Consider the following 27,292-nt stretch of genomic DNA (forward strand, 5'->3'; position numbering starts at 1 on the left):
CTTTACCTCCTTCCAAAACAATTTCTTACTCTCCCTCCATTTCACACTCAGATTCCTCCCAAACTCTTCATCCACTTTCTTCTTACTCTCCTTCACCAGTCTCTTAACCTCCCTTCTCCTGCTCACATATACCTCTCTCTTCTCTCTCTCATCTTCTCCCCTACCTCTACTCACCAACCATTCACCATATGCCTTCTTCTTTTGTTCCACAGCTCGTTTCACCTCATCATTCCACCATGCTGTCCCTTGCACACCCTTGCATCTCCTCCTCACTCCACAAACCGCCTCACACGCTGCGCTTATCTCTTCCGTGAATATCTTACATACGTCTTCCACCCCTTCCATCTGCTCTAGCTCATACCTTCCCAATCTTTCTTCCACTATGCTCTTATACTCTGTCCTCTTCTCACTATCTTGCAATTCTCCACTCTTCTCACAGGAGCTGCTTCCTCCTGTCTTCCCCTTCGCCTCCTCAACCACTTTCTTTGCAGCTCTACCTTGGCCATCACTAAGTGATGGTCCGAGACTCCATTCCCCCACCCTCTCCTCACCCTTGCATCCAACACTTGTCTTCTCATTCGTTCATCCACATAGCATGCTCTCATGTTCCTGAACTTGAATATTCTTAATTCTCTACTCTCTGGCCTCTGCTTTCCTGTCATTCTCTGACTGACTATATCTGTGCTGTTTACTTATACCCTAATTCTACAATGAAAAATTCTGTGACTCTCATACTTCTAAGATGGAACGCATCATATCACGTTTCCTTTCTCTGAAATCTCCATTCTAGGAGATTTCAGTGTTCACCACCACCTTTGACTCCCCTCTCCTTCTCCTTTCACTGATCCACTTATTGAACAAGCCTACATCTTTTCTGTCCTTAATGACCTAGAGCAGCTTGTACAGCACCCTACCTGTATCCCTGACTGCCATGGAGAGAGTTCCTACATACGTGACCTTTTCCATACAACTAATCCTTCTGCTTACGCTGTCCATCATTCTTCTCTGTTGGGCTACTCTGATCACATCCATATCACCTTAACCTGTCGTATCATTCCATTAAGACCTGTGGATCCTCCCAAGAAGTGTCGTTTGTGGCACGTTGGAGCTGACTGGGAGGCCCTCAGGCAGTATCTCTTTGATTTTTCCATGAATGATTATTGTTTCCATGACCAAGAGCCATCTGAGTGTGCCTTGCACTTTATGGAAGTATTTCTTTGGGGCATGGAAGCATACATTCCTTTCTCATATCCTGTGTCTAATGCCATAAAAAATTTGGTTTAATCACGCATATTCTAATGCTATCCACAACAAAAGGTACTGGAGCCACCAGACCCCTGAATCTCATCTCTTTTATGTTCCCGCCCAGAATCGTGCCAAGTCTGTTCTTCGCTGTACCAAAAATAATTTCATCTGTACTAAATGCTTGTATATCTCCAGCTCAAATTCTTCTTGCTCCTTCTGGCACCTTGCCATAAACCTTTCTAACAACTTTACCTTGTCATCCTTTCAACCTCTTTTCCATTCTGATGGCTCTTTAGCTATTTCATTCTCTGATAAAGCAGAACTCTTCACTCAGACTTTCTCCATTTCCACCTTGAACAGTTCAGATGCTGTTCCTCCATCACTTTCCCCCTCTGACTTCCTTAAGTGGCCTCAATACTAACAAAGCATATGGGCCATGGGGTCCCTCCTGTTGTCCTTAACCCCTTAAACGCGGCCGTGAACAGTCGACCCCCCCCGAGTGGCGGGGTTGTATCGCGTTCTGAGTACCTGTAGGAAAATATTAGCCAAAAATCAGAGATTAACCCTAGAACATTATACTTGGTATGGCAAATAGTACTTACATTCAGCTTTCTCCAGAGACTGGTGTTGAGCCTTCGCGGACTACCCAAGGACTTGTGGAGACTTGCAAAGTTGAGTAACCAAATCTTCACTTTCACACCTCCAGCAACCCGGTTTCCCCTTTACCACAGCCTCATTCTGTCACAGTAAACTTTATACTACAACGTAAAGGTAGTTTGGAATCCGTATTTGTACAATAAGCACTGAAAATAAGGCTAAAAATCAACGGAGCATACGGCCGACATGCACCGTGGCGGCGGTCTTCCTGTCACTCAACAAACATTTCCATTTTCACAGCTAAAAACATGTATACTACATTATTTTCAATCATATTACTTCCCAAAAGATCACCACGGCGCGCTTTTTATTCTGCCTTACGCCCGCCACTTTATTCTCGTTCCTGTCGGCCGCTTGCACTGACTCGGAAGAGCTAGAACTCGCCATAATGTCACTTTGAAAGCCTGCGGTAAACTGACGCTAAACAGGGGCAAACCATGAGAAAAAAAGCTAGTGTTACAACAGGGGAAACAAGCGTTTCCTATTAGCATAAACTGCTTGTGAGAGGAGAGCGCAGATTTACAGTTCTGAGCACTCAGAGCGCTGCCATGTATTACAGCCAAGCTGGCCGGGCCGTGGTGGGGGGGGATGGGGGAAAAACGCAATACTTGGCAACAACGGAGGTCAGTAGTACAAAGGTAAAGTATGCTAATTGTAGCTAAAGGGTGATGGTACTGATAGACAATACCAGCTGGAGCCTGCTTGCCCGCGGTTATTCAAAATTTACTAGAATCGCAAACGCGACGATCCGCCGTTATGTCCTTTTCGCCGAGCATCGCAAACGCGACGATCCGCATTTAAAGGGTTAAGAAGTGTGCTTCTGTGCTTACACCCTGGCTCATTAAACTCTTTTGCCTTTTACAGTCAACTTGTACCTTTCCTTCTTGCTGGAAATTTGCTGTCATTCAGCCAGTTCCAAAGAAGGGTGACCATTCCTAGCCCTCTAACTATTGCCCAGTTGCTTTAACATCCTGTGTTTCAAAAATGGCACAAAGAATGATGAGGTGAAAGAGAGAGAGATTGTCCAGGTGCTTGAGGGTGCGAAAGTGCATGTATATGGAATAACTGAAACAAAATGGAGAGGAGAAAGTGAAAGAATGGGAGTATGGATGGGGTATATGTGCAGGAGTAGGTGAGAATGAGAGGGCAAAGGAAGGAGTATGTATAGTTGTAAGTAAAAGATGGAAGAAGAGCATAAGACAGTAAGGATCAGTTGGGTCAAGGATTGTGTGGGTAAAGTTGAAAGTTGGAATACAAATGTGGGCGATTGTGTGTGTGTATGCGCCAATGCAAGATCGTGCTAGAAGAGTGAGAGAAGAGTTCTGGACAAATGTAGAAGTGTGCATGGAAAAGTTTGGAAGGAATGAGAGAGTGTTTTTGATTGGTGATATGAATGGTAAAGTTGGGAATGTGAAGGTGGATGGAATAGCTGGTGAGTGGGGTGTGCCTGCTGAGATAGATGAGAATGGGAGTGCGTTAGTGGACATTTGTGCTGGGAGGGGGTTGGTGATAGCCAACACCCTCTTCAGGCATAAAATGATCCACAGGTGTACATTTTTTTTTTTTTTTTTTTTTTTTTTTTTATGTGTCTGACTCTGGGCAAAGGCTCAGGGCCTATTTCTTGGGGGCAGTGGCCTATCCCAAGGCCCAGTAGTCCTCCTACACCTCCACATGTCACCACTTCGGCGCTAACACCCACCGTCCATATTGAATACATGCTAGGGCTGTCTCATAGAGGACTGATGTACTGGTATTAGCGGGGGTACTTTTACGACATGTCGGCAGGTCATCTGGTAGATCAGGAAAGTCTGCTTCTTAGGAAATTCAAATCCTTAAACTGTTCCCTGCCCCAGCCGGGATTCGATCCTGGGTCCATTAGGATTGCAGGTCGCCTCTCTACCGATTCAGCCACCGCCTCCCCCAATAGATCGTGTGAGTCTATTCTTGCAAAAAATTTTAAAGCCTCTTTCTTACCATAATCTTTCTGATCGTCAGTATGGATTCCACCAGGGATGATCTACAGGTGATCTCAGGTACCTTACAGACTCCTGGTCATCTTCCTTTTGGGGCTTTGGTGAAAGCTTTTGCCATTGCACTTGACATCACAAAGACTTTCGATTGAGTCTGACATAAATCTTTAATTTCCAAACTCCCCTCTTACAGTTTCTATCCTTCTGTCTGTGCCTTCATCTCTAGCTTCCTTTCTGGTCATTCTATAGCTACTGTTGTAGATGGCCACCATACACATCCTGGACCTATCAGTAGTGGTGTTCCTCAGGGCTCTGTCCTATCACCAACTCTCTTTTATTCATCAGTAGCCTTCTAAGCTGTACATTTAACCCTATCCACCTATGCACTGATGACTCCACCCTTCACCTTTCCATTCACTTCCCTGAGCGTCTATTTCAGCAGTTGCCTCATTAAACAACGGATGAGGCTATGGCACACCTAATGTCAGACTTCGCTCATATCTCTGATTGGGGTAAAAGTAATCTTATTTGTTTTAGTGCATCAAAATAATCTGTCAAAATCTTCTGTAGGAGTGCCATCTAATTTTTAACAATATCCACCTCAATCCTGCATCATTTATAAACATACATGGGGTTTCATTCTTTTGGGATTTATCATGGAGAGAACATCTTACCTCTTTTGTAAAATCTGCTTCCAAGAGACAAGGTGTGATAAGCTGACTCTGTGCCTTCTTTACCCCTACACAGTTGTTGTCTGTATACATGGGTTTTATTTGTCCCTGTGCAGAGTACAACTTTCATGTGTGGGAAGGCTCCCCACATACAGCTCTTCTCAACAAGGTGGAGTCAAAAGCTTTTCATCTCATTAATTCTCCTCCTTTTACTGGCTCCCTTCAACCTCTGTCTCTTCTTAGCACTGTTGCATCTTTATCTCTGTCACTACATCAGTGGTCACTGCTCTGCTGAACTGTCTGTTTGCATCCCTCCACCATTATGGCAGGCACATAGCACCTGTCTAGCAACAAACTCTCATCCCTTTTCTGTCCAACTCACTAATGCAAGAGTTATCCATTCCAGTCCTTCATACATGCAACAGGTCAACTCTAGAACTGTCTCCCTCTCTCCATATTTCCTACTGCCTGTGATTTCCAGTCTTTCAAACTCATTGTGTCTAAGCATCTCAAAATGAACAGATCTTGAATTTGGCTCTCTGTTATCTTGTTTTTGTTTTTTCTTAGAGGGACCAGTTTGCAGGCTTCATGCCTTTGGTTCCTTCTTCCATGCATTTAAAAAAGAAAAATAATAATAATTTTATAAAACATTAGATGACTTATACTGAATTCTCTTTTCATGATGACCTTGTCAACCAGAGCAGTACATAAGATGCTGCTTACCAATGATCTAACTGAAGAAGTGGTTGAAGAAGCAGAACAGCAGGGTGCTGATTTCATCCTCTCATACCATCCACCTGTCTTCCGCCCACTTAAGAGGATCACCTCCTCATCTTGGAAGGTAGATAATATTAATTTTTACCCCTTCCAGATTGTAGCATTTGGCACTGAAAGAAAGGTTACCCAGCTTAATTCCCTCACAGCTGCTGCCTAGTACATTGAGAGTGAGGAATCTCTGAGAGCAATCTCTGTACAGTAGTCATTTTGGTTTTACTGATGGGAATGACCACACCCACAACTTGAATAATTAGTCATGGTTGCATGAAATTTGATGAGTGTTTGTTATGAGGTGGGAATGAGTCTCTCCTGGTTACTAGTCAGATTGATCTTTAGCTTGATTATGCTTAGCAATCTTCTGACCTTTCTGGAAGAGGTAAAGGGTCTTTGTCATATTAGAAAAGAATAAAAACTCCACAGTGCATTAAGCTTCATGTGGAACCTCCCCCAATTTTTCATAATAGTAAGCACTTTTGAAGTGTGTTCCCTTGGTTGTGTCTTTAGCATCAGAAGCCCTGAGACCTTGCAGATGATACAGTACTCTATCACCTTTCCTGTGGTTCTTTCAGTTTTTGTTGTTTCATGAATTTTACAGTTTCTAATTATTCTATCTATCTATCTATCTATTGCCAGACGCCTCAATCCCGTTTGGGGTGGCCACAAACAAATCGCCTCCAAGTCGCCCTGTCCCCCGCCATTTCACTCCCCTGCTCCCAACTCACACCCCCCTCTCTCATATACCTCTCCACCCCATCTCTCCATCTCATCCTCGGCCTCCCCCTCCCTCTTTCCCCCTCCACCTCACTCACATACACTCTCTTCGTCAGTCTTTCACCCTCCATCCTCTCCACATGGCCAAACCACCTCAGTGTGTTCCTCATAACGCTTCCTATCACATCCACATCAACACCACAACGCTCCTTTATATCCTCATTCATCAGCCTGTCTCTCCATGTGACTCCACAGGCTCCTCTTAAATAACTCATTTCCACGGCTCTCACTCTTGACTTGTGTCCTTCCAACAACGTCCAAGCTTCACTTCCGTAATGTACTTTTTTCCGGCTCTCGTTCTTAGATGAAACCTTCTTACAAGTATAAAACAGGTAACTGTGATGTTTGAGGAACATCTTATAAATAGATTGCTGAGGAAGTAGGTGCACATGATGTCATTATACTAAAAAACTATCTAGTGAAAGTACTGCCATGGTTTCTGATCAAATGTCTTCATTCAGACTTTCTGTAGATTCTGGAATCCCTTGGCCAGCGATTACTTTCTAGTGTGTCACAAGACCTTATCAGGCCATTCAGCACATGCCCAAATGATAGCCATTTTTTAACCATGCTTCGCTTTGGTCAAAACCAGCAATTTATGCATTGACACAGGAACTTGATCCTGCAGAAATGCATGGAACTCCACAGAAATATCCCATCATATTTTGCATGTAATATAACACAGAAATATATATGGAGACATATATCAGGGTCCTAAACACCCCTTTAGAAAATTTCAGTCAACATGAAATTGTAATGGGCCCATCTGTGACCCCAGTTCCAACCAGCACGCCACATTTCATTGAAACACTTGTACCAGTTTCAACTGTAGTAAAATGCACACACACACACACACACACACACACACACACACACACACACACACACACACACACACACACACACACACACACACACACACACACACACACCGCTCGCTGGTGCAGTGGTAACGTTCTCGCTTGCCAACTGGTGGACGGGAGTTCGCGCCTCGCTCGGGTTGCGAAAAGTTTCACTGACGAAGTGGGTGGTTACTGTCCCCCTGGAGCAAGGGGACGGGTGTGTGCGTGTGTGAAGGTCACAGCCTTGCCCTTAGATCGGACTATATGAGCTCTCAGCTCCCTTCCGGGAGGGTAAAAAGCTGACGATCACGACCATCAAGTGATCCTGACCGACCCGGTGAATTACACACACACACACACACACACACACACACACACACACACACACACACACACACTCCGTACCTGGCCAAACCTGGCCAAGTGGACATACCTAAATTAGTATCTTTATATGAGTCAAGCTTTGTACCACATTAAACTAAATGGTGTCCTAATATAAAAAGAGAAAGTTGTAAGTAAGACTTTTGTTCAGACAGTAAAATAAACAAAGCAGTGCAGGAATGCACACAGTCAGCTGATCGGTTGTTTTGTCTGCGACTCCACGCCAGGGACTGTAAGTAGAATCTGTACTGTTAGTACTGCATGATGTCCACCTACTTCAGTAAAGCAAATTTGGAAAAGAAAAGGGACAAAGGTAGAAAGCAGGATGATGATTTCTACCAGGAATTGGTTGAAATGGGGACATACAATAAGCTGCTAGAATGGGTAAACAGATTGGAAATGGCTTTTCGGAATGAAATGGAGAAATTGAAAAACAGTTGCATATGCAGAAGGAAGAAATAAAAAAATTAGGAAAGGAAGTCAACAAGAAAGACACAACAACAGATGAACTGACAGTAGCAGTGGGTTCACTTAGAAGGAAAATGAGTGAAATGGCAAGTACAGTAGTCAACCAAGAGAGTATCATGGAAGAGTTCAAAATGATACAGAGACAATTAGGCAAGTAAGGACTCTGATAGATCAGAGCAGTGATACTGAGAAGATAACACAGGTGAATGAAGCGATGCAAAGCTACAAAAAGGATGTGGAAACCACTTATGCTGAAATGGTGAAAGTAAAGAAAGAATTAGAAACAAGGGTTGAAGAAAAAAGCATTAAAAAGGAAGTGAAATGAATAATCCAGAACAATCCTAAATTGGTCAGACATTCAGCAGGTATCAATAAATCTATAGTAATCAGTGGTATAGAAGAGGAAAAAATAAAAAACAAGATCTTGAGAGACAAAAAGGAGATGGCAAATGTAATGAGCATATTGAAGGAAGTATCAGAGAAAATCTGTAATAAAGACATAGAGGAACACAAAAGGTTAGGGAAATATGAGAATAAATCAAAACCCCTAAAAGTAACCTTCCAGAGTGTAAACACTGTGGAGATACTAAAAAATGCAAAGAAACTCATGGAAAAGGAGGAATTCAAAAATGTATGGATAAAAAGATGCCTAACTCAAGAAGAACTGGAATTACTAAAAAAGAAGAGGGATGAAGCAAAAACAAAGAACGAGGAAAGATCTGAGGAGGAGAAGAACACATTTTTTTTTACAAAGTAATTGGATTGCAAGTTTGAAAGTGGTACATAACCAGGAGGGAATAAAAAGGAGGAAGGTAGTAGATCCAAGTCATGACAAGTATGTAAACAAGATGATTAAGTTGATGTACTCTAATGTAGATGGAATGATATCTAAATTACTAGAGATGAATGATTATATCAAAGAAAAGGAATCACATATTGTTTGCCTAACTGAAACAAAATTGACTCCAAGGATATCAAATGATACACCAAACCAAGAGGAATACGGTATATGGAGAAGTGATAGGAACTTAAAAAATAGAGGAGGAATTATAATATTAACAAAGAAAAATCTGCAAGTCAGAGAAATAGAACTAGATGTACCCTCACAGGTAGAACTGATCGCAGTAGAGATTAGTGCGTCTGAAGGGAAAGTAATTGTGGCAGATTTATACATGCCACCCAGATCAACCATTTGGGAAAAAGGTGAATGTGAAGACCTGGCAGAGAAAACAGTTCAAAGTTTAAGAGCATTACCACATAGAATGGAGGAAAAATCTGAAAGAATTATACTAACTGGAGATTTCAATACAAATATAAATTGGAATACTCTAGATATAAAAAGCCAGGAAAGCTGTTGGGACCAAAATCTCCTGGACCTTGTGCACAAGTTTTTCGTAGCACAACATGTAAAAGAAAGCACCAGTAAAAGAGGACATGACATACCATCAATACTAGATCTTATATTTACTAGGCAAGAAAATGATATTGACAGTATAATGTATCACCCTCCATTTGGCAAAAGTGACCACGCAGTATTAAATTACAACTACTGGATTGCATATGACATAGTTAATAATAATGAAAGTTACAAAAAGAGCCTTAACTACAAAAAGGGCAACTGTCATGACCTAAAGAAATACTTCTTAGAAATAGATTGGGAAAAAGAGCTTAGAAGACAAGATTTAAATGTTATATATAGAAAATTCTGTGAACTTTATGAAATAGGAGTCCAGAAGTACATCCCACAGCACAAAGAAGCAGAAAAGAAAATAAAGAAGTGGTTTAATACTGACTAAAAAATCAGGAGAAAAAAGAGATTTGTTGTGGAACAGATACAGAAGACACAATAGTGAAAGGGCATATAACATCTATAAACAGGCAAGAAATGATTATACAAGAATGAGGCGGGAAGCCTAAAAAGAGTTTGAGGAGGACATCGTAAATAAAAGTAGTGATCAACCGAAGCTGTTTTACAGCTACATCCAAAGCAAAACCAAAGTAAAAGATAAAATACAATCCATTATAGATGAGGGGATCACTTACACACAAGAGAAGGATATTTGTGAAGCACTAAATAAGAATTTCCAATCAGTTTTTACAGAAGAAAATAATTTTGAGAGGGATTATATGGAACATTCATGCCCACATATACAGTACTACCAGATATACAAATATCAGAAAAAGAAATACAGGAGGAGTTAAGTAAATTAGACAAAGGAAAAGCAAATGGTCCTGATGAAATTTCATGTTGGGTGCTACATGAATGTGCAAAGGAGTTAAGTAAACCATTATCTTTAATTTTCAAGGAATCCTTGGGACAAGGCAAACTAGGCTACCTGATATTTGGAAGAAAGCAAACATTGTTCCCTTTTTCAAGAAAGGGATTAGACAAAATCCACTCAACTGCCGACCAGTACCACTAACCAGTGTTGTAAGCAAGGTACGGTATTAGAAAAGCTGATAAGAAAAGTTTGGGTAGATCATCTAGAACACAATATGATAACAGAAAGACAGTTTAGTTTCAGAAAGGGAAAACTATGTGTTACTAATTGTTGAGCTACTATGATAGAGTAACAGAAACATTACAGAAAAGAGAAGGATGGGTGGACAGTATCTGTCTAGATTTCAAGAAAGCATTTGACAGAGCACCACACCAAAGACTTTTATGGAAACTTTACCATCAAGGAGGAATCTGAGGCAAACTGTATTGTTGGATGCAAGATTTTCTCAAAAAAAGAGAAATGAGAACAATACGAAGGGGAAATTACTTATCATGGAGGGAAGTGACTAGCGGAGTTCCACAGGGCTCAGTGCCGGCACCAATTATGTTTTTAGTGTACGTAAATGATATAGAAAGCAACATTGGAAATGAAAGCTATATTTAATGAAAGCTATCGAAATATGTTTGCTGATGATGCAAAAATACAAAGGAGAATTACTAACACAAACTCTTGTCCAGAGCTACAAGAAGAATTAAATAAACTTCATGAATGGAGCAATACATGGCAAATGGAATTCAGTGTGGACATGTGTCATGTAATTAACTTTGGTATAAGTGGAAAAAGACCTGATTGGGATTATAAGTTAGGAAGTAAAACCCTACAAACATCAGAAAAAGAGAAGGACCTAGGTGTGATTATCAATAACAGACTATATCAGGCTGACCACATCAGCGAGAAGGTACGGAACATGTATACAATGCTTGCAAATATGAGAATAGCATTCACATACATAAATGAAGACATGCTAAGAAAGATAACATCATTCATCAGACCAACCCTGGAGTATGCATCAGTAGTCTGGAGTCCTCATCTTAAAATACACATAGATAAGATTGAAAAAGTTCATAGGGCCGCTACAAGATGGGTACCAAGCTTAAGGGTTCAAAGCTATGAAGAAAGACTAGAAAAAATGAATCTACCTACACTACAGGATAGAAGGAAAAGAGGAGACATGATTGTGTTATATAAATGCATATCAGGGAAGGAGAAAATAGACATAAATGATTACATAACTTATGGGGGTGCATCAGCAAGAGGACACTGCAAAAAACTGCATAAAAAAAGAGGCGATAAAGATGTTAGGAATTTTGTTTCCCAAATAGGGCAATTGATCAGTGGAATGCACTACCGAATGAAATAATGTGTGCCAAAACAATTTTATAAATTTAAACAGTACCCTATTCACCATGTACTGCTGAACATGACTATCTTCACCACAATTAAGCTGCATTGCTTGCAGGATGCTCTCCCTGTTTTTTCCCACAGTCCTTTTCAGGTTATGAGCAGTTTCCATCACTGTTTCTTTTTGATTAAGCCTCTGCAAAATATCCCTTTTCCTCTCAAGGGATGGACACACTCACTTACCTTTGTTGGTAGAGATAGATGTTTGATTAGCAGCTGAAGTCATACCCTATCACTAACATACTGTCAGCCATGCATATTGGATGGATTACACAAAATGTGAATACGTACCTGGTCCGGGTTACCAAAACAAAGGACTGATGTGTGGGGAAGAGTAACATAGAGTGCACTTGTGTTGTACTCATGATATAGGTGCTGTATCATTGTGCAGATGTTTTGAATTTTGTAATGTAGTTTTCTGTCCCAGGTGGCATTCTTGATGACATGAGTGATTACCTAGGAATAGGTTTACCTCATCATGCAAATTGAAATTGTGCTTACTGGGCCCATGCAAACAAAGGGCCTACTGTATGATGGCTTTACTTTTTCTTTTATTTTTACTGCAGCAAGCTGATTTTATTCAGCATCAATGGGGTCTTGTATGGTGAAGGGATTGACAGATTAATGTGGCATGAATGTATTTTAAAGGAGAACTTGGAGATCTATCTATCTGTCTATCTTTTGCCAGACACCTTAATCCTGTAAGGGGTGGCCACAAACTAATCACCTCCATGTCACCCTGTCCCCTGCCATTTCACTGCCCTACCCCCAGCTGACATCCCCCTCTCTCATATACCTCCCCATTTCATTCCTCCATCTCATCCTCAGCCTCCCCCTTCTCCTTTCCCCCCCCCCACCTCACTCACATACACTGTCCTCATTAGTTTCTCGCTCTCCATCCTCTCCACATGGTCAAACCCCCTCAGTGTATTTCTCCTAATGCTTTCTGTCACATCCACATCCACACCACGATGCTGCTTCACTTCCTCATTTTCGGTCTGTACCCCCCTCTGTATAACTTCGCATGCTCCTCTCAAATAACTCCTTTCCACTGTCCTTCCAGCAAGATGTGAAACAAATTGTACAGTATACTGTAATTATGGAGCCATTCTATACTACTGACTTTTGTGTACAGTATAACATGGAGTATGAATAGTGCTTGCAGTTATAGAAGAAGATGTGTGCCATCATTAATTTTAGTTTTAATATCTGTGCACCCCTCATTTGATGACTACATTTATGATCAGAGCATGTATATAAGGGCTCACTGAAAAGTGGGTATTATACAACTGTTTTCAAGATAGCTTTCCAGTCTGATCACAGCTGAATAGCAGATAATTTTGTATCCAAATGAGGTACCTGGATAGTTTTAATTTGTTGCTTCACTTGATTACAAGGCAGTTACAATCAAGTGATTCAAGAAAAAGCTAACATTTATTAAATGTTAACAGTTTGTACGCATTTGAGATTTTATATTTTATTGTTGTTTGTAGTATTTTTTATGCCATTGGCAAGATACTTAATCTGCCACTGCATAGTGACCATAGATGCTTCTGTTTATTGGAAGGCTTCTGAATAGTGCTTCCTTAACTCCTCCCAAAATCATTAAAAAAAAAAATGTATATCATACCAGTTGCTAGATAGAAAAATATACAATGTCCTGCTGAATCATGCAGTACATCACTACTCTGTTTTTGTCACTTTTCTGCAGGAGAGGATTGTGGCTCGGTGTCTTGAGCGTGGCATAGTGGTGTACTCTCCTCATACCGCCCATGATGCACTCAAGGGTGGTGTCAATGATTGGCTAATCAGAGCATTTGGTGAGTTGAGCCTTAACAAGATTTTAATGTTGCAGTAGTGGTAGGTGGTGGCGACCATCATCTACTCACTTGATGTAGTGCTGCCTACTTCTTCCTTAGCCTTTATCATTCTTTTTCTGTGCCTGCCCTCTTCTCTTCATATTTCTCCCATCTTTCCTGTCACTACTTTTTGCTTTTCTTTCCATTACAGGTGGCTTTACATTGAGTGACAAGCCAAATGGTTTCCTGTAAGCCAAGAAACCATTTACAACGCTGGGTGGTAACCATATAACCAAACCATACGTGCTCCCTACATGTCAAGTGGGTTGGTAGAGGGTTAGTGCCCCTCCCTGTAAAACAACTCAAGAGTCAAATAGCCACCCCGTACGGGATTATGGTGTCTGGCAATAGATAGATAGAAGTCATTGTAAGGCATTTTTAATTCTTCAGCTTGTCATTGTAGAACCTAAAGAGGACCAGCTGCCCCTTGTAAGTGTGGTGGTCATTTGATCATCTCAACTTGCCACATAGCAAGTCAGAGAGGTACAATAATGTCACTGTGCTTGTTAAAGGCAAACAAAATTGATCTTAATATTTTGTAAATTTCCAAGGGCACACAGGGGTGAGGACCAGGTCAGTGACTGCTATATTTTCAGATATTATTGTACAGTCACTCAGAAAAAATTATCACCGTCTCAAGCATGCAACCTCTCTCCTGTGGCAGTTTTGATCTGGTAACAATGTAAATAAATGCACAAACATAAGTAGTGGACCACTAGATAGTAAAATGCTGAATTGGCTTGATTTTTGCATCAGTTACAGGGAGAGGGAGGATGGGGGGTGGTGGATAGACAAGGAGGGAAGGAACTGGCAGGGTCTGATAGGGTATTGGTTTGATTACCAATGGAGTCAAGTGGTAGTGTACTGACTCATACTATGCCTACAGACTGCAGTAACAGAAAGTATCCTGGTGATTTATGAGAAAGCTGCAGTTTGTTTTTGGTTTGTTTTCAGCTAATAATGTTAATATAACCTGGTACAGTACTTCATTCCAGTTACAGCAACATATCCATCACCTTTGTATTTTTCACAGGCTAACATCGGATGATATTGCTCATTTCGGAAAATCACTGTTTCTGATTGTAGGAGCTAATTTATCCCTTCATGCCCAAGACTTATTTCACATTTCAGTCAAGACTGGCAGCACAAGTCCATCCTCTGCCATATCCTTCTGGAAACTACCCATCCACCACCAAAGTCCACCCATCCACTCACCCCCTCACCCACTCATGCTGTCCATGCAGTCCATCCAGTTCATCCATCCACTTATGCTGTCCATGCAGTCCACCCTGTCCACCTCACCCACTTACCCTGAATACCCACCCACCCCATCCCATCCACCCACATTACCCACCCTGCCCACCATCCCACCCCACCTGCCTCACTCACCCACTCTCTTCATCCTACTCCACCCACCTCTCCTGTCCACCCTCTCATTCTATGCACTGACTCACCTACCCACCTATCCTGCCCACTCACCTGCCGATCTTGACTTAACTACTTACCCTGCCTTCCCTCCTGCCCACCCTCCCATTCCACCCATCAGCCTAGCCAACCCACCTGCCCACCCAAGTTGAATGGAATGGACCAAACTGTTAAATGGCAACTGCAGGGCAGGAACACCTATTATGATTGGAGAATGAAGAGGTGGGATGGGACTGGAGTGTATTGATGTTGTAATGGGGAAAGGTAGATTGAGATGGTTTGGGCATGTGGAGAGGATGGGGCATGGCAGTTGGATGCAGAAAAAGGAGGGAGGGGTAGGGGTAGGGCTGCGAGAGACGGATAAAAAAAGACCTGGGACGAGGTCATTGAGTGTGACCTCAGAGATAAGGGACAGAATAGGGAGGCTGCCAGAGATAGAGCAGCATGGAGAGCTTTCGTTAGGTGACCAAGGGCGATGCAGGCAAGCATGTTGGAGCCTTTATAAACAAAATGAACATGTGCTTGAAGCTCCACCTCAGGAGGGACCATCACATATAACGAATTATGGCTCTATGGGATCAGGCTTCCCTCCAATTAATCCATCATAGTGAAGTTTTACTGTATCCATCCATCATCCAATCCTATGCCACCCCATGAGGAGTGTAGGAGCCTGAGGCTAGGCAAGTTGGTCCTGACATTTAAGATGAGAGTGACCAGCCTCACTCATCCGAGAGTGGCATTACATGAGCAATAAACCCGAACCACCTCATGGATATAAACCTGCACAAGCTCAATCTGACTGGAGTGCCTAAATTACCCACTAAGCCACCAGGTGCCATAATTTGGTTATATGGTTACCACCCAGCATAGTAAATGGTTTTTTTGGTGTACAGGAAAGCATTTGGCTTGTCACTCAGTCCAGAGTCACCCATAGGCAGAAGGAAGGGGAAAGAGTGAAGGAAAGAAAGATAGAAGAGGAAGAAAGGAAGAGAGGAAAGAGCAGACACCTACAGCAGCACTACATTGAGTGAGTGGTATTATTATTATTATTCATGCTGCCTTCAGATGATTTAATTTCAACTTTGGAATGAATTCATGCAGTATGAAGGCATTGAGCATGGAGAATGTGGACAAATTCTGCTGTCAGTGATGCCATTAGCATGGGGGCTGGTACTGTAATGAGCAGAAGGCTGATGCAAGTGTGCATTTTGGCTGGAAAAGGGTGAGATAATTTTTACCCATCATTATATGTTGAGTGTTATCATCCAGAAAAGGTACAGTGTTTTGTACCAGTATTAGGAGTGCCAAATTGTATGGCACTGAAACTTTGGGTGGAAATGAGAACAATATGGTGACACCGGAATTAAATTACGTGAAAGTGACCTGATGGATATGTGAGGTAAAGCAGGATGATGAGATATCCTCTGAAGAACTGAGAAGACAGTGGGAGTGAAAAGCCTCAGAAATGAAGAAGGAAGGAGGAGATTGAGATGATTTGGTCATGTTGACAGGATGGACCTAGGAAGTTGGGTGAGGAGGTGCAGAAGAGTAGGGATACCAGGCCAATGACAGCTAGGTATCGTGAGGAAGACATGGGATAAGGTAGTGTGTACTGACTGTAAATATTGAGGTACTACAAGAGAGCTGACACAGAACAGAGCAAGGTGGAATGCTATAAATGATAATGATGTCTAACCTTCAGTTGAGAAAGTCACTTGTAAGCTGAATAAAATTGTCTGGTAGCAAGAGTAAGATACAAAATGTGTTCTCTAGTTAAAGGGGTTAAAAAGGAAAATGCATCAGAACTGACAGTTTAACCCACTGTTTTGAAGTAACTAAGTTTATAAGTAATATTTATAAGTTTGTTCAGATGAGTTTTATTCTAGTGAGTGAGAAAATTGTATACTGTAAACTGTTGTCAGAAAAGACTTTTGATGCCTGCCTGAGTATTTTTTATTTAAGCTTAAGCGCAGCGTGTGAGGTGGTTTGTGGAGTGAGGATGATGTGCAAGGGTGTGCAAAAGACAGTATGGTGGAATGATGATGTGAAACGAGCTGTGGAACAAAAGAAGAAAGCATATAGTGAATGGCTAGCGAATAGAGGTAGGGGAGAAGATGAGAGAGAGAAGAGAGAGGTATATGTGAGCAGGAGAAGGGAGGTGAAGAGACTGGTGAAGGAGAGTAAGAAGCAAGTGGATGAAGAATTTGGGAGGAATCTGAGTGTGAAATGGAGGGAGAGTAAGAAATTGTTTTGGAAGGAGGTAAAGAAAGTAAGGCAGTGTGAAAGGGGAAATAGTAGGGGAGTGAAAGATAGGAATAATAGATTGTTGGTGAAGAAGAGAGAGAAATTGAGGAGATGGAAGGAGCACTTTGAAGATTTGTTGAATGTAGAGAGTAAGAGTAGTGCGAGTATAAGTGGTTGGGGAATGGCTGGGAGAGGAAGAGATGAGTGGAGGGAGGAAGAGATCAGTAGGGCGGAAGTAGTGGAAGCAATGAAGAAGATCAAGATGGGAAAGGCCCCAGGAATTGATGGAGTGTGTGGTGAAATGCTGAGGTATGGGGGTGAGATTGTTATGGAGTGGATATGGAAGTTGTGTATACTGGCTTGGGAAGAGGGAAGGGTTCCAGAGGACTGGAAATCAGGTATAATTGTTCCTTTATACAAAGGAAAAGGGGAGAGAGAAGTATGTGGTAACCATAGGGGTATTTGCCTTAGTGTGACTGGAAAAATGTATGGTAGAATACTCATTGATAGGGTTAGGCATATGACAGAGGAGCTAGTTGGAGAAGAACAAGGGGGATTTAGGAAGGGAAAAAGATGTGTAGATCAGATATTTGTTCTTAGATGTTTAGTGGAGAAGTATCTAGAGAAGGGAAAGAAAGTGTATGCTGCCTTCATGGACTTGGAGAAAGCTTATGACAGAATAGATAGGCAAGGTATGTGGAAGGTATTAAGAATATATGGAGTGGAGGGAAAATTGTTGAGTGCTGTGATGAGTATGTACGAAGGAGCTAGGGCTATGGTGAGAGTGGATGGTGAGCTGAGTGAGTTCTTTGATCTCAATGTGGGACTGAAACAGGGTTGTGTGATGTCTCCATGGCTGTTTAATATATACATGGCTGGGGTTGTAAAGCCGTTGCAAGGTAGGGCAGTGGATGTAGGGGTGGCTTTAATGAATGAGGGTGAGATTTGGAAGATTCCAGTGTTGCTGTTTGCTGATGATACAGTATTGTTGAGTGAAGATGAGTGGGAGTTGCAAGATTTGGTGAATGAATTTGGGACAGTGTGTAGGAAGAGGAAAATGAAAGTTAATGTAAATAAGAGTAAAGTTATGGTGTTTGAGAGGAATGAAGTCACAGAATGTACAGTGAGGTTGGATGGTGAGGATATGGAGAATGGGAGTGCATTCAAGTACTTGGGTAGTGTGATGAGTAAGGATGGAACGTTGGGGGATGAAGTGTGTGAAAGGGTACAGCAGGGAAGGAAGGTTGTTGGTTCACTGAAAGCAGTGATGAGAAATAGGGAGGTGAGTATGGAAGTTAGGAAGTCACTACATGATGGTATTGTGATCCCTACCCTGAAGTATGGAAGCGAGGCGTGGACCTTGCTAGAGGGGAACAAGTCAAGAGTGAGAACAGTGGAAATGAGTTACTTGAGAGGAGCATCTGGAGTGACATGGAGGGACAGGTTGACGAATGAAGAAGTGAAGGAACATTGTAAGGTAGATGTGGATGTGGTTGAGAAGATAAAGAGAAATACACTGAGGTGGTTTGGATATGTGGAGAGAATGGAGACTGAAAGACTGATTAAGAGGGTGTATGTAGGTGAGGTGGAGGGAGGGAGAGGGAGGGGTAGACCGAGGATGAGGTGGAGGGATGGAGTTGAGAGGTATATGAGGGAGGGGGGAGTGAGTTGGAGGGAGGGTAGTCAAATGGTGGGTGACACAGCATCTTAGAGGCGTTTTGTCTGCGGCCACCCTTTTCGGGATTAGGGCGTCGGGCTATAGATAGATAGATAGAACTTTAAAGTACCGGATTTCATGTAGATGTGGGTTTAATTTGGTGGTTAGCAGCCTTTTCAGTAAGTACTGGTATCTGGTACCGAGTAAGCATTTGGGTAGTTGTAAGATAGGTTTGAGTAGCGAGTGTTTGGACAGGTGCGAAATGGAAGTGTGAGTGATGGTGGGTGTTAGGGTACAAAATATGTGTGGGTAGGGAGTTTTTAGATAGGTGTGAGACAAGTTTGGGTAATGAGTGTTTGGATAGGTGTGAGATGGGAGTTTATGTGATGCTGAAGGTCTGGATTGGTGTGAAAAGAGACTCTGGGTGATACTGAGTGTTTGGATAAGTGTGAGATGGGAGTGTGGGTGACACTGGGTGTTTGGATAGGTGTGAGATAGGAGTGTGGAAGATGCCAAATGCTTGGATAGGTGTGAGATGGGAGTGTGGGTGATGCATAGTGTTGAATAAGTGTGCAGAATGTATAGTGGTGACTGATTGAATTGACTGAGTTTGGGGATGACTTATAGATTTTTTTTCTTTTTTAGTGTGTCCAGCCCTTGTTGTAAGTGATAGTTCATTCCCTGTGGCCCAGCAGTTCTCCCTTGTGTCTCACAATTTTACATGTTATTACTTTGTCCCTAATCCTCATCACACATGATGCTAGGGATGTCTCATTCTTGACATGTTATGGTCATAACAGGGGTGATTTTATGAAATGTAGGTGAATTGTGTGGAAATCACTAAAGTATTTTTTTAACAAAATTAAAACTGTCTGACTGTTTCCTGCCCCAACCTAGGATTACATTTGCATCCCTTCAGAGAGCACATCACGTCTCTGAGCACTTGGCATGATGTGAGTGTGGGTAGTGACTGATAGAGTAGGTGTAAGGTGAGCATGGATGTTAAGTAATTAAATGAGTGTGAGCTGTGAGTGTGGGTTTTGAATGTTTGGATGAGTAGGAAGTTTCTGCATATGAATCTTGAGTTAGAATAGGTATGCGAGAAGATTGTAAGTCATGAATGTTGGAATGTGTATAAGGTGAGAGTATGGTTGGTGAAAATTTAGGTTCATGTGAGAGAACTCATAAGATGAATTTGAGAATAAATGTGAGATAACTTTTCTTATCTGTATGCATGTGTGTGTAATGCTGGTGATGATTGATTAATAATTTTTTTTAGAATAAATTTTTTTCCTCTGTAGAAGAAGAAAAAAAAAAGGTGTGTAAGCTCAAATATTATATCGCAGTTATTGAATAAAGGTTCTTATATACGTATGTTGGAAGTACAGCTATACAGGGAGAAAGAGTCTATATTATTTCTGTTGGTCAGGCCAAAAACTAGATAGCATCTTAATTAAATGAGTTAAAAATCTTATCATGTTTATAAAAGAACTTTTATGTTCAGATGTACCTCAGATTACACTTTTATCCCATAATTTTATATGTTGCAGACTGCAAGGATGTGACACCATTACAGCATAGTACAGCAGCACCCCAATTTAGCCACCAGGTTACAATGCAGCTAGCGACTATAGACAACGCAATGGCATTTGAGAGGAAACTCAAGAATGAGCTTAACTCTGCCCGTGTATTTATCAGGTACTTCTGGTATCTTAAGCCAGTATTCACCACCACCACCACCACCACCACCACCAATCCTCAACCTCATCCTCTTCAATTCTGGTATTCACAGACTTACTTATTCTACATCTTTCAGAATTTACCCTATCTTGTATCCTGTCCACTCTATACACATTCCTTGGCAGTCTCATCTCTACGACTCATACTTCCAACTCTTCATGTTATGCCACACCATAGTCTTGAATGCATATGTTAGAGTTGGCACTAAAACTCCATGTAAGCCTCTCACGGCTGCCACATTCAGCCCGCTGCTTCTTATCAAGGTCTTAATAGCATCAGCTTCTTTACTTCCATGTGTCACTCTACTTGCTGCTGTTTTTGCACATTTTTCTCTGTTTTACATCACTGCATCCAGGTACCTAGACTCTCTCACCAATTTGTCTCTCTTCATCCACTGTAACATCACACTGGGAGTCTCCTTTTTTCTCAGTAACTGACCTATCAACATTTACTTTAAAGGCACAGTACTCACAGACATATACAAAACCCTTCACCAGTCTGCCAATCTCTTGTCTGCCATTCGCAAACATCACTGTATCCTCTGCATGTATCAGCTTTGAGGTACTCCATCCTTCACCATTTATTGCCATCACCATCCTTCATTACTCATGTTCTTCTATCCATCCATCCATCATCCCCAGTGTCGCCCCATGAGGAGCATAGGAGCCCAGGGCTAGGCAAGTTGGTCCTGACATTTAAGATGAGAGTGATCAGCCTCACTTATCCCTGAGTGGTATTATATGAGCATTAAACCCCAGGATATAAACCTGCACAGGCTCAATCCAATTGGAGCCCCTTTATTGCCCACTAAACCACCAGGCACCATAATCAGGTTTTATGGTTACCACCCAGCATAGTAAATGGTTTCCTGGTGTACAGGAAACCATTTAGCTTCTCACTTAGTGTAGAATCACTCGTAGACAGAAAGATGAGGAAAGAATGGAGGAAAGAAAAACAGAAGACGAAGGATGGAAAGAGAGGAAAGGGCAGGCACCCGAGAGTAGCACTGCTTCGAGTGAGTGGATGGTGTGCACCCCTGCCATCCACACTCATGTTTTTGCCTCTCATATAACCCAATCCTAATAAGTACAGGCCGTCCCCACCTTACGAAAATAATTGGTTCCTGAAGGTCTTTTGTGAGTTGTTTTTTTCCTTAAGTCAGTTTTTTCTCTTGCAGACATTTAATATCATTCATCAAGATGAACTCCTCCCCTTAAACTTCTGTCAATCTTAGTAGACCCTTTGTTCATGTGTGTATGGTTAATATAAACAAGAATAAATTCAAAGACTGATATATTTATGTATACTGTTGAATGCATTGGCACAGCTTGCTTTATATGTTCAAGAATACATTCCTTGTCCTTTAAAAATGTTCCTACATTCAAGGCATTCAATGTAAACGCACATGCCAAATCACTCAGCTTCTCCCCTCTCTTCACTCATAATTATGTCCACTTTGGTTTCCATTGTAATTGCATGTCATTTTCATCTGCTACCACTACCACTCTCACAACTTTTCCAATTGTGAGATACAGGTATGTTACTTGTGGTGATAACAATACTCTGAGCTTCCAAGTAGGGGGAAAGCTGGAGCACACAGTTGCCATCTGTTGCAGACCACAGACTTGTACTTGGCACTTGGTTTGATTTTTTTTTTTTTTTTTTTTTTTAACCCCTGAAAATTATTTTTTTCATGTTTGCGGATTTTACTTTGTCGATCCTTTGTAAGTAGAGGTTTGACTGTATATATCTATCGAACAGCCATGGCATATGGTGAGTGGATGGGAAGCACAGGCATGGAGGAAGTTGTGGGACAGAATAGAGAGTTATATGTTGAGAGAAGGAGAGATATGAAAAGATTAGTAAGAGAGAGGATGAGGGGTTTGGCAAGAATTTGAGTGTAAAGTGGAAGGAATGCAAGAAAATGTTCTGGAAGGAGGTTAAGACAGTATGACAGGGTGATATAGAACATAGTAGGGGAGTGAAATATAAAAATGGTAAATTGCTGGTGGAGAAGGGAGAACAAGTGAGCAGAGGGAGAGAACATTTTAAGGAATGTTAAGCATAGAGAATGAAAGTAACATGAATGTAAGTGGCTGGGGAATGACTGGGAGATGGAGCGAGATGAGAAGGTAGGTAGAAATCAGTAGGATGGAAGAAGCAGAAGTAATGAAGAAAATCAATATGGGGAAAGCCCCAGGATTGATGGAGTGTGGTGAAATGCTGAAGCACAGGAGGTAGTTATAGAATGGAAGTGGAAAATTTGCAGATTGGCCTGGGAGGAAGGTAGAGTTGCAGAGGATTGAAAGTCAGGTATAATTATTACCCTGTTCAAAGGAAAAGGATAAAAAGAAGTGTGTGGTAATCATAGGGACATTTGTTTTCTTAGTGTAGTGGGAAAAGTATATACAGTAGTAGGATACTTATTGACAGAGTTAGGGAATTAACAGAGAAATTAGTTGGAGAAGAACAGGGTGGTTTCAATAAGAAAAGAGGTTGTGCAGATCAGATATTCATCCTAAGGTGTTTAGTGGAAAAGTTTCTGGAGAAAGGAATGAAGTTGTACGCAGCCTTCATGGATTTGGAGAACGCATATGGCAGAGTGGATAGACAAGGGCTGTGGAAAAATTGAAAAATTTGGAGTAAATGGGAAGCCGTTGAATGCTGTGAAGAGTGTGTTCGAGAGTGCTAGGGCTGCAGTGCGTGTGGATGGTGAACTGAGTGAATTTTTCCATCTGAGTGTTGCATTGAAACAGGGTTGTGTCATGTCTTTATGGTTGTTCAGTTGTATATGGATGGAATTATAAAAGAGGTACAAGGTAGGGCACTGGATGTAGGAGCTGCTGTAATGAAAGAGAGCATCATTTGGAAACTTCCTGTTCTGTTGTATGCAGATGACACTGTATTGTTAAATGATGATTAAGGGGGACTGCAAGGCTTGGTGAGTGAGTTTGGGAGAGTTTGTAAACTATGGAGTCTAAAGGTGAAAGTAGGGAATGTAAAGTTGTGATCTTCAAGAAAAATGAAATCACTGAATACTTAGTGAGGCTGGATAGTACAGAGATGGAAACTGTGAGTTCACTTAAGTACTTTGGTAGTTTGATGGGTAATGACTGAAATTTAGAGAGTGAAGTGCTTGAAAAGTTACAGCAGAGAAGAAAGGTTGCTGGTTCACTGAAAGCACTGATAAGTAATTCGGAAGTGAGCATGGAAGTAAAAAAGTTGCTTCATGACAGTACACCTCTCCCCCACTATTCGACAGGGATGTGTTCCATAAAAAGTGGTTGAATAATGTATTGGTCGAATAATGAACCTATTTTTCCCATAAGATTGTTAAGAAATAGGGGGGTTAGGTTCCTGACCACCTTCATCATTCAAAATATATTCAATGAAAATGGAAAAAATACCAACAGAAGGATTGTTTTTATTATATTTTAATGCTAACACAATAATGAGGGAAAAAACACAGTACAGTCATGGCCATAATATCACCTATCCTCCAGTACATCGTGCCTCTGGCTGGCTCCTTTATGGGTGGCAGTTCAGTGTAGAGTAAGAGGGGCTGAGAGGGAGGGGCCAGAGAGGGAAGGGAAGGTGGGTGGGGGGATGAGCTATGGTGCGAGGGTGGGGTGAGGGTGAGGAGGGGAGGTAGGTAGGGGGGGGAGAATGAAATGCAAAGTGGTGGTCACATTACTTGACTATTTTCTTTAATTCAGGGCATGATATAAAGGAGTTAATATTCGGTAGATAATGCTGCATTATACCTTGTATGGCGGCGTCAGATAACAAGCTTTAGACAGGTGGTGATATCAAGGGCTGGTTTGTGAGAGAAATATACTTACGTGACAGATCAAACATTAGTGCGGAGCCAGAGGTTTCCAGCACAACACATTATTGTCTCGTCCACCAATTTGTAACAAGCGTTTTTTTTTTTTTGGAGGAAATAGCATTCCGAGGTGGTGAGTAGGTGTTGGGGTTGTTGGACAGCCATTCAGACCTTTACCGGCATGGAGTCCAAGCAACAGATTATGAAAGATGTCATAATGATAGCCACCATGTGCACAGGCATCAGATTTATTTACCTCTTATTCACAATTGTTTCAAATAGCCTTTTCATATTGAGATCCCATAAAATAGTTGACATGATGGAGACTGTATGGAGGGATTGGATACCGAGATGATGATCATATTTACTGTGGACACACTATGTCAGAAGTTGCATATGATATTTAGTTCCAGAATTAATTAGATGTAAGGGTAGAGCATGTTTCTTACACAAACATTACAGAAGTCAAAGCCATCCAGATTCCATTCTGCATCCGAAGTCAGAATACACGGATAGGCTTAAACACAAATACAGTACAATGATCCTTCAGTTATCTGGGCGCTCGTTATCCAGACGTGTTCAGTATCCGAACACTGGACCTTGGCTCTGTTAAACCATTATCCGAATTTACTAGCTATTATCCGGACGTAAAAGTGTCCAAGAACTTCAGCCAGCCAGCCGACATGTCCAAACATTCGGTATCATGGTTGCTGGGCTTGAGCCGTGAGCGGAAAGTAGTCCGCAACCCACAGCCAGAGCTAAAATGTCCATCCTCCCCTGTATTGAATAGTCAAAATCTTGTGCTCATCCAATCACTCCCAGTGAACCTCCAGCACCTGATCAATACAACTGTAACCCACAGGCGGTGTCAAAACCTCCATACACGTCACCACCCAATGTCCAGTATCGTGTGGCCACCTGGCTAACTCTTTCCTAACTGTCACTGAGATTGTAACACAGACCACAAGCCACAAGTACATGTTTGGTGACAGCATCTGTCTGCCTCTTCACCGAACGTCGAAAGTCGTGCGGCTACCAGGTTAAGTCTTGCCCAGCCACTACCACCATCGAACAGAGACCACAAGCCATGAGTTCATGTTTGGTGACAGTGCCCGTCCGCCTCTCTGCCAAAGGCAAAAGTCCTGCGGCCACTGGGAGACACACACACACACACACACACACACACACACACACACACACACACACACACACACACACACACACACACACACACAGATTCCTTCCCACAATATGATTGCAGTATCAGTAGTGTACAGTAATTTCTGTACCAGTCCATATGATAGTACTGTACACAGTACAGTACTGTATGTTAGTATGTGCAGTACTGCCCTTTACACTTCCATTCGGCTCTGACCACCTCCCGATCATCATCACTACCAAAATCAGAATCACCCAAGCTGGCCACGGACACACATACACTAATTATAAGAGAGCCAACTGGGAGGCCTTCACAACTGAAACAGAACATGTTAAAACATTAAAAAGTATGCCTATCACAATCATCAACACCACTGTGCAATCTTTCAATACAGTTATTCAAACTGTAGACAAAAGACACATCCCTAGAGGCAACAGAAAAAGTCACAACCCCAACTTCACACCAGAAACTTAAGGCCTCGTCAGTCAACGGGACACACTGCGACACTCCCCAACACCCCATACATAAGACACCGTACAACAAATACAAGAACTCAATACTCAAATAAACAATAAAATATCAGAACAGCAAACACTAAATTGGAATAATTATCTCCAAACACTTGATCACAAAACAGACACCAGGAAACTCTGCAAAACACTAAACAGCATCACAGTTTTCAGCAGCAACACTACACAATCACATGCTGCCATCACAACAACAGACACCATACCTTCAAACAGACAACAAGCAAACACTTTCATCAATCACTTTTCACTTGTCAGCCATCTAAACCCCCATCGTGATGACCGACGTGTCATCTGACACAAGAGACAGCTCCTCACAGACCCAGACTTCGCACCTTTCACTTACAATCAGGCTTAGCACAGTATTAGCAACCGCAAGCACTCATCTGCCTGTGGACCAGACAACATAAGCAACATATACCTTAAACACCTTGGACCACAAGGCATACAAGCACTCACCAACATATCAAACCACAGCTACTCACGCAACTTAATACCCAACATCTGGAAGCATGGCACCATCATCACTATTCCCAAACCCAACAAAGACCCTACGTTACCTTCCTCACACCACCCCATCACACTCCTCTACACCCCCTCCAAAGTCACTGATTGACTGGTATTACAACTAGTTACACCTCACACCCCCCTAGCCCCATCACAACATGGTTTTAGGCCACTACACTCCACAACCACTCTTCTTACTGACCTTACTCGGAGAGTTTTTGATGGCATGAATTCAGCCCACCACACAGAACACTTCAAGTCACACTAGACATTAGCAAAGCATTTGATGCCATCCCCCGCCACAATCTCACAAACAAAACATTCAACCCAAACATGCACAATAACACAGAAAGATGCTGGCAAGCTGTTTACCAGGCAGATGTGTACACGTAACATTTGCCGGTCAGTGTTTGAACATCAGAAACTTCAGAAATGGCGTCCCCCATGGATCTGTTTTGTCCCCTACTCCCTTTAACCTATACATGCACGACATACCCACACCCCACACACCACAAATACACGTAGCTTCCTATGTGGATGACATAACACTTACATGTACACACCAAAACAGACTCAGCCGCATACATCCTCCAAACTTACCTCAACACATTACATGAATGGTTCATCACAAACAGGCTCAAAATAGCCCCAGCCAAATCTACAGTGACCCCTCTCACAAACTGGACAGCAGAACATAGTCACATTCCACACCTAACCATAAACAACACTCCCCTACCACATACACACACATACACACACACACAAAATCCTTGGTGTAACATACAATACATTAATAGTATTTAAACAACACATCACAAACATTAAAGATAAATTAACACCAAGACTCAGCACTTTGAGATCACTTGCCCATACAACATCTGAA

At 41.9% G+C, this 27,292-nt stretch overlaps 1 protein-coding gene across 1 annotated transcript in view; it reads left to right on the top strand.

The window, feature by feature from the left end:
* Ciao1 (cytosolic iron-sulfur assembly component 1) overlaps positions 1 to 27,292 on the top strand; it is a 120,851-nt gene that overhangs the window by 72,816 nt on the left and 20,743 nt on the right. The window contains exons 4-6 of the mRNA XM_080282205.1: positions 5,243 to 5,384; positions 13,177 to 13,285; positions 20,201 to 20,348. Of these exons, the coding sequence (XP_080138331.1) occupies positions 5,243 to 5,384; positions 13,177 to 13,285; positions 20,201 to 20,348 (399 nt within the window). The remainder of the gene's footprint in view (positions 1 to 5,242; positions 5,385 to 13,176; positions 13,286 to 20,200; positions 20,349 to 27,292) is intronic.

The sequence above is a fragment of the Coenobita brevimanus genome, chromosome 92 (assembly GCF_032717465.1).
Source record: "Coenobita brevimanus isolate Jiangsu-jjx chromosome 92, ASM3271746v2, whole genome shotgun sequence".
In the NCBI taxonomy this organism is placed as follows: domain Eukaryota; kingdom Metazoa; phylum Arthropoda; class Malacostraca; order Decapoda; family Coenobitidae; genus Coenobita; species Coenobita brevimanus.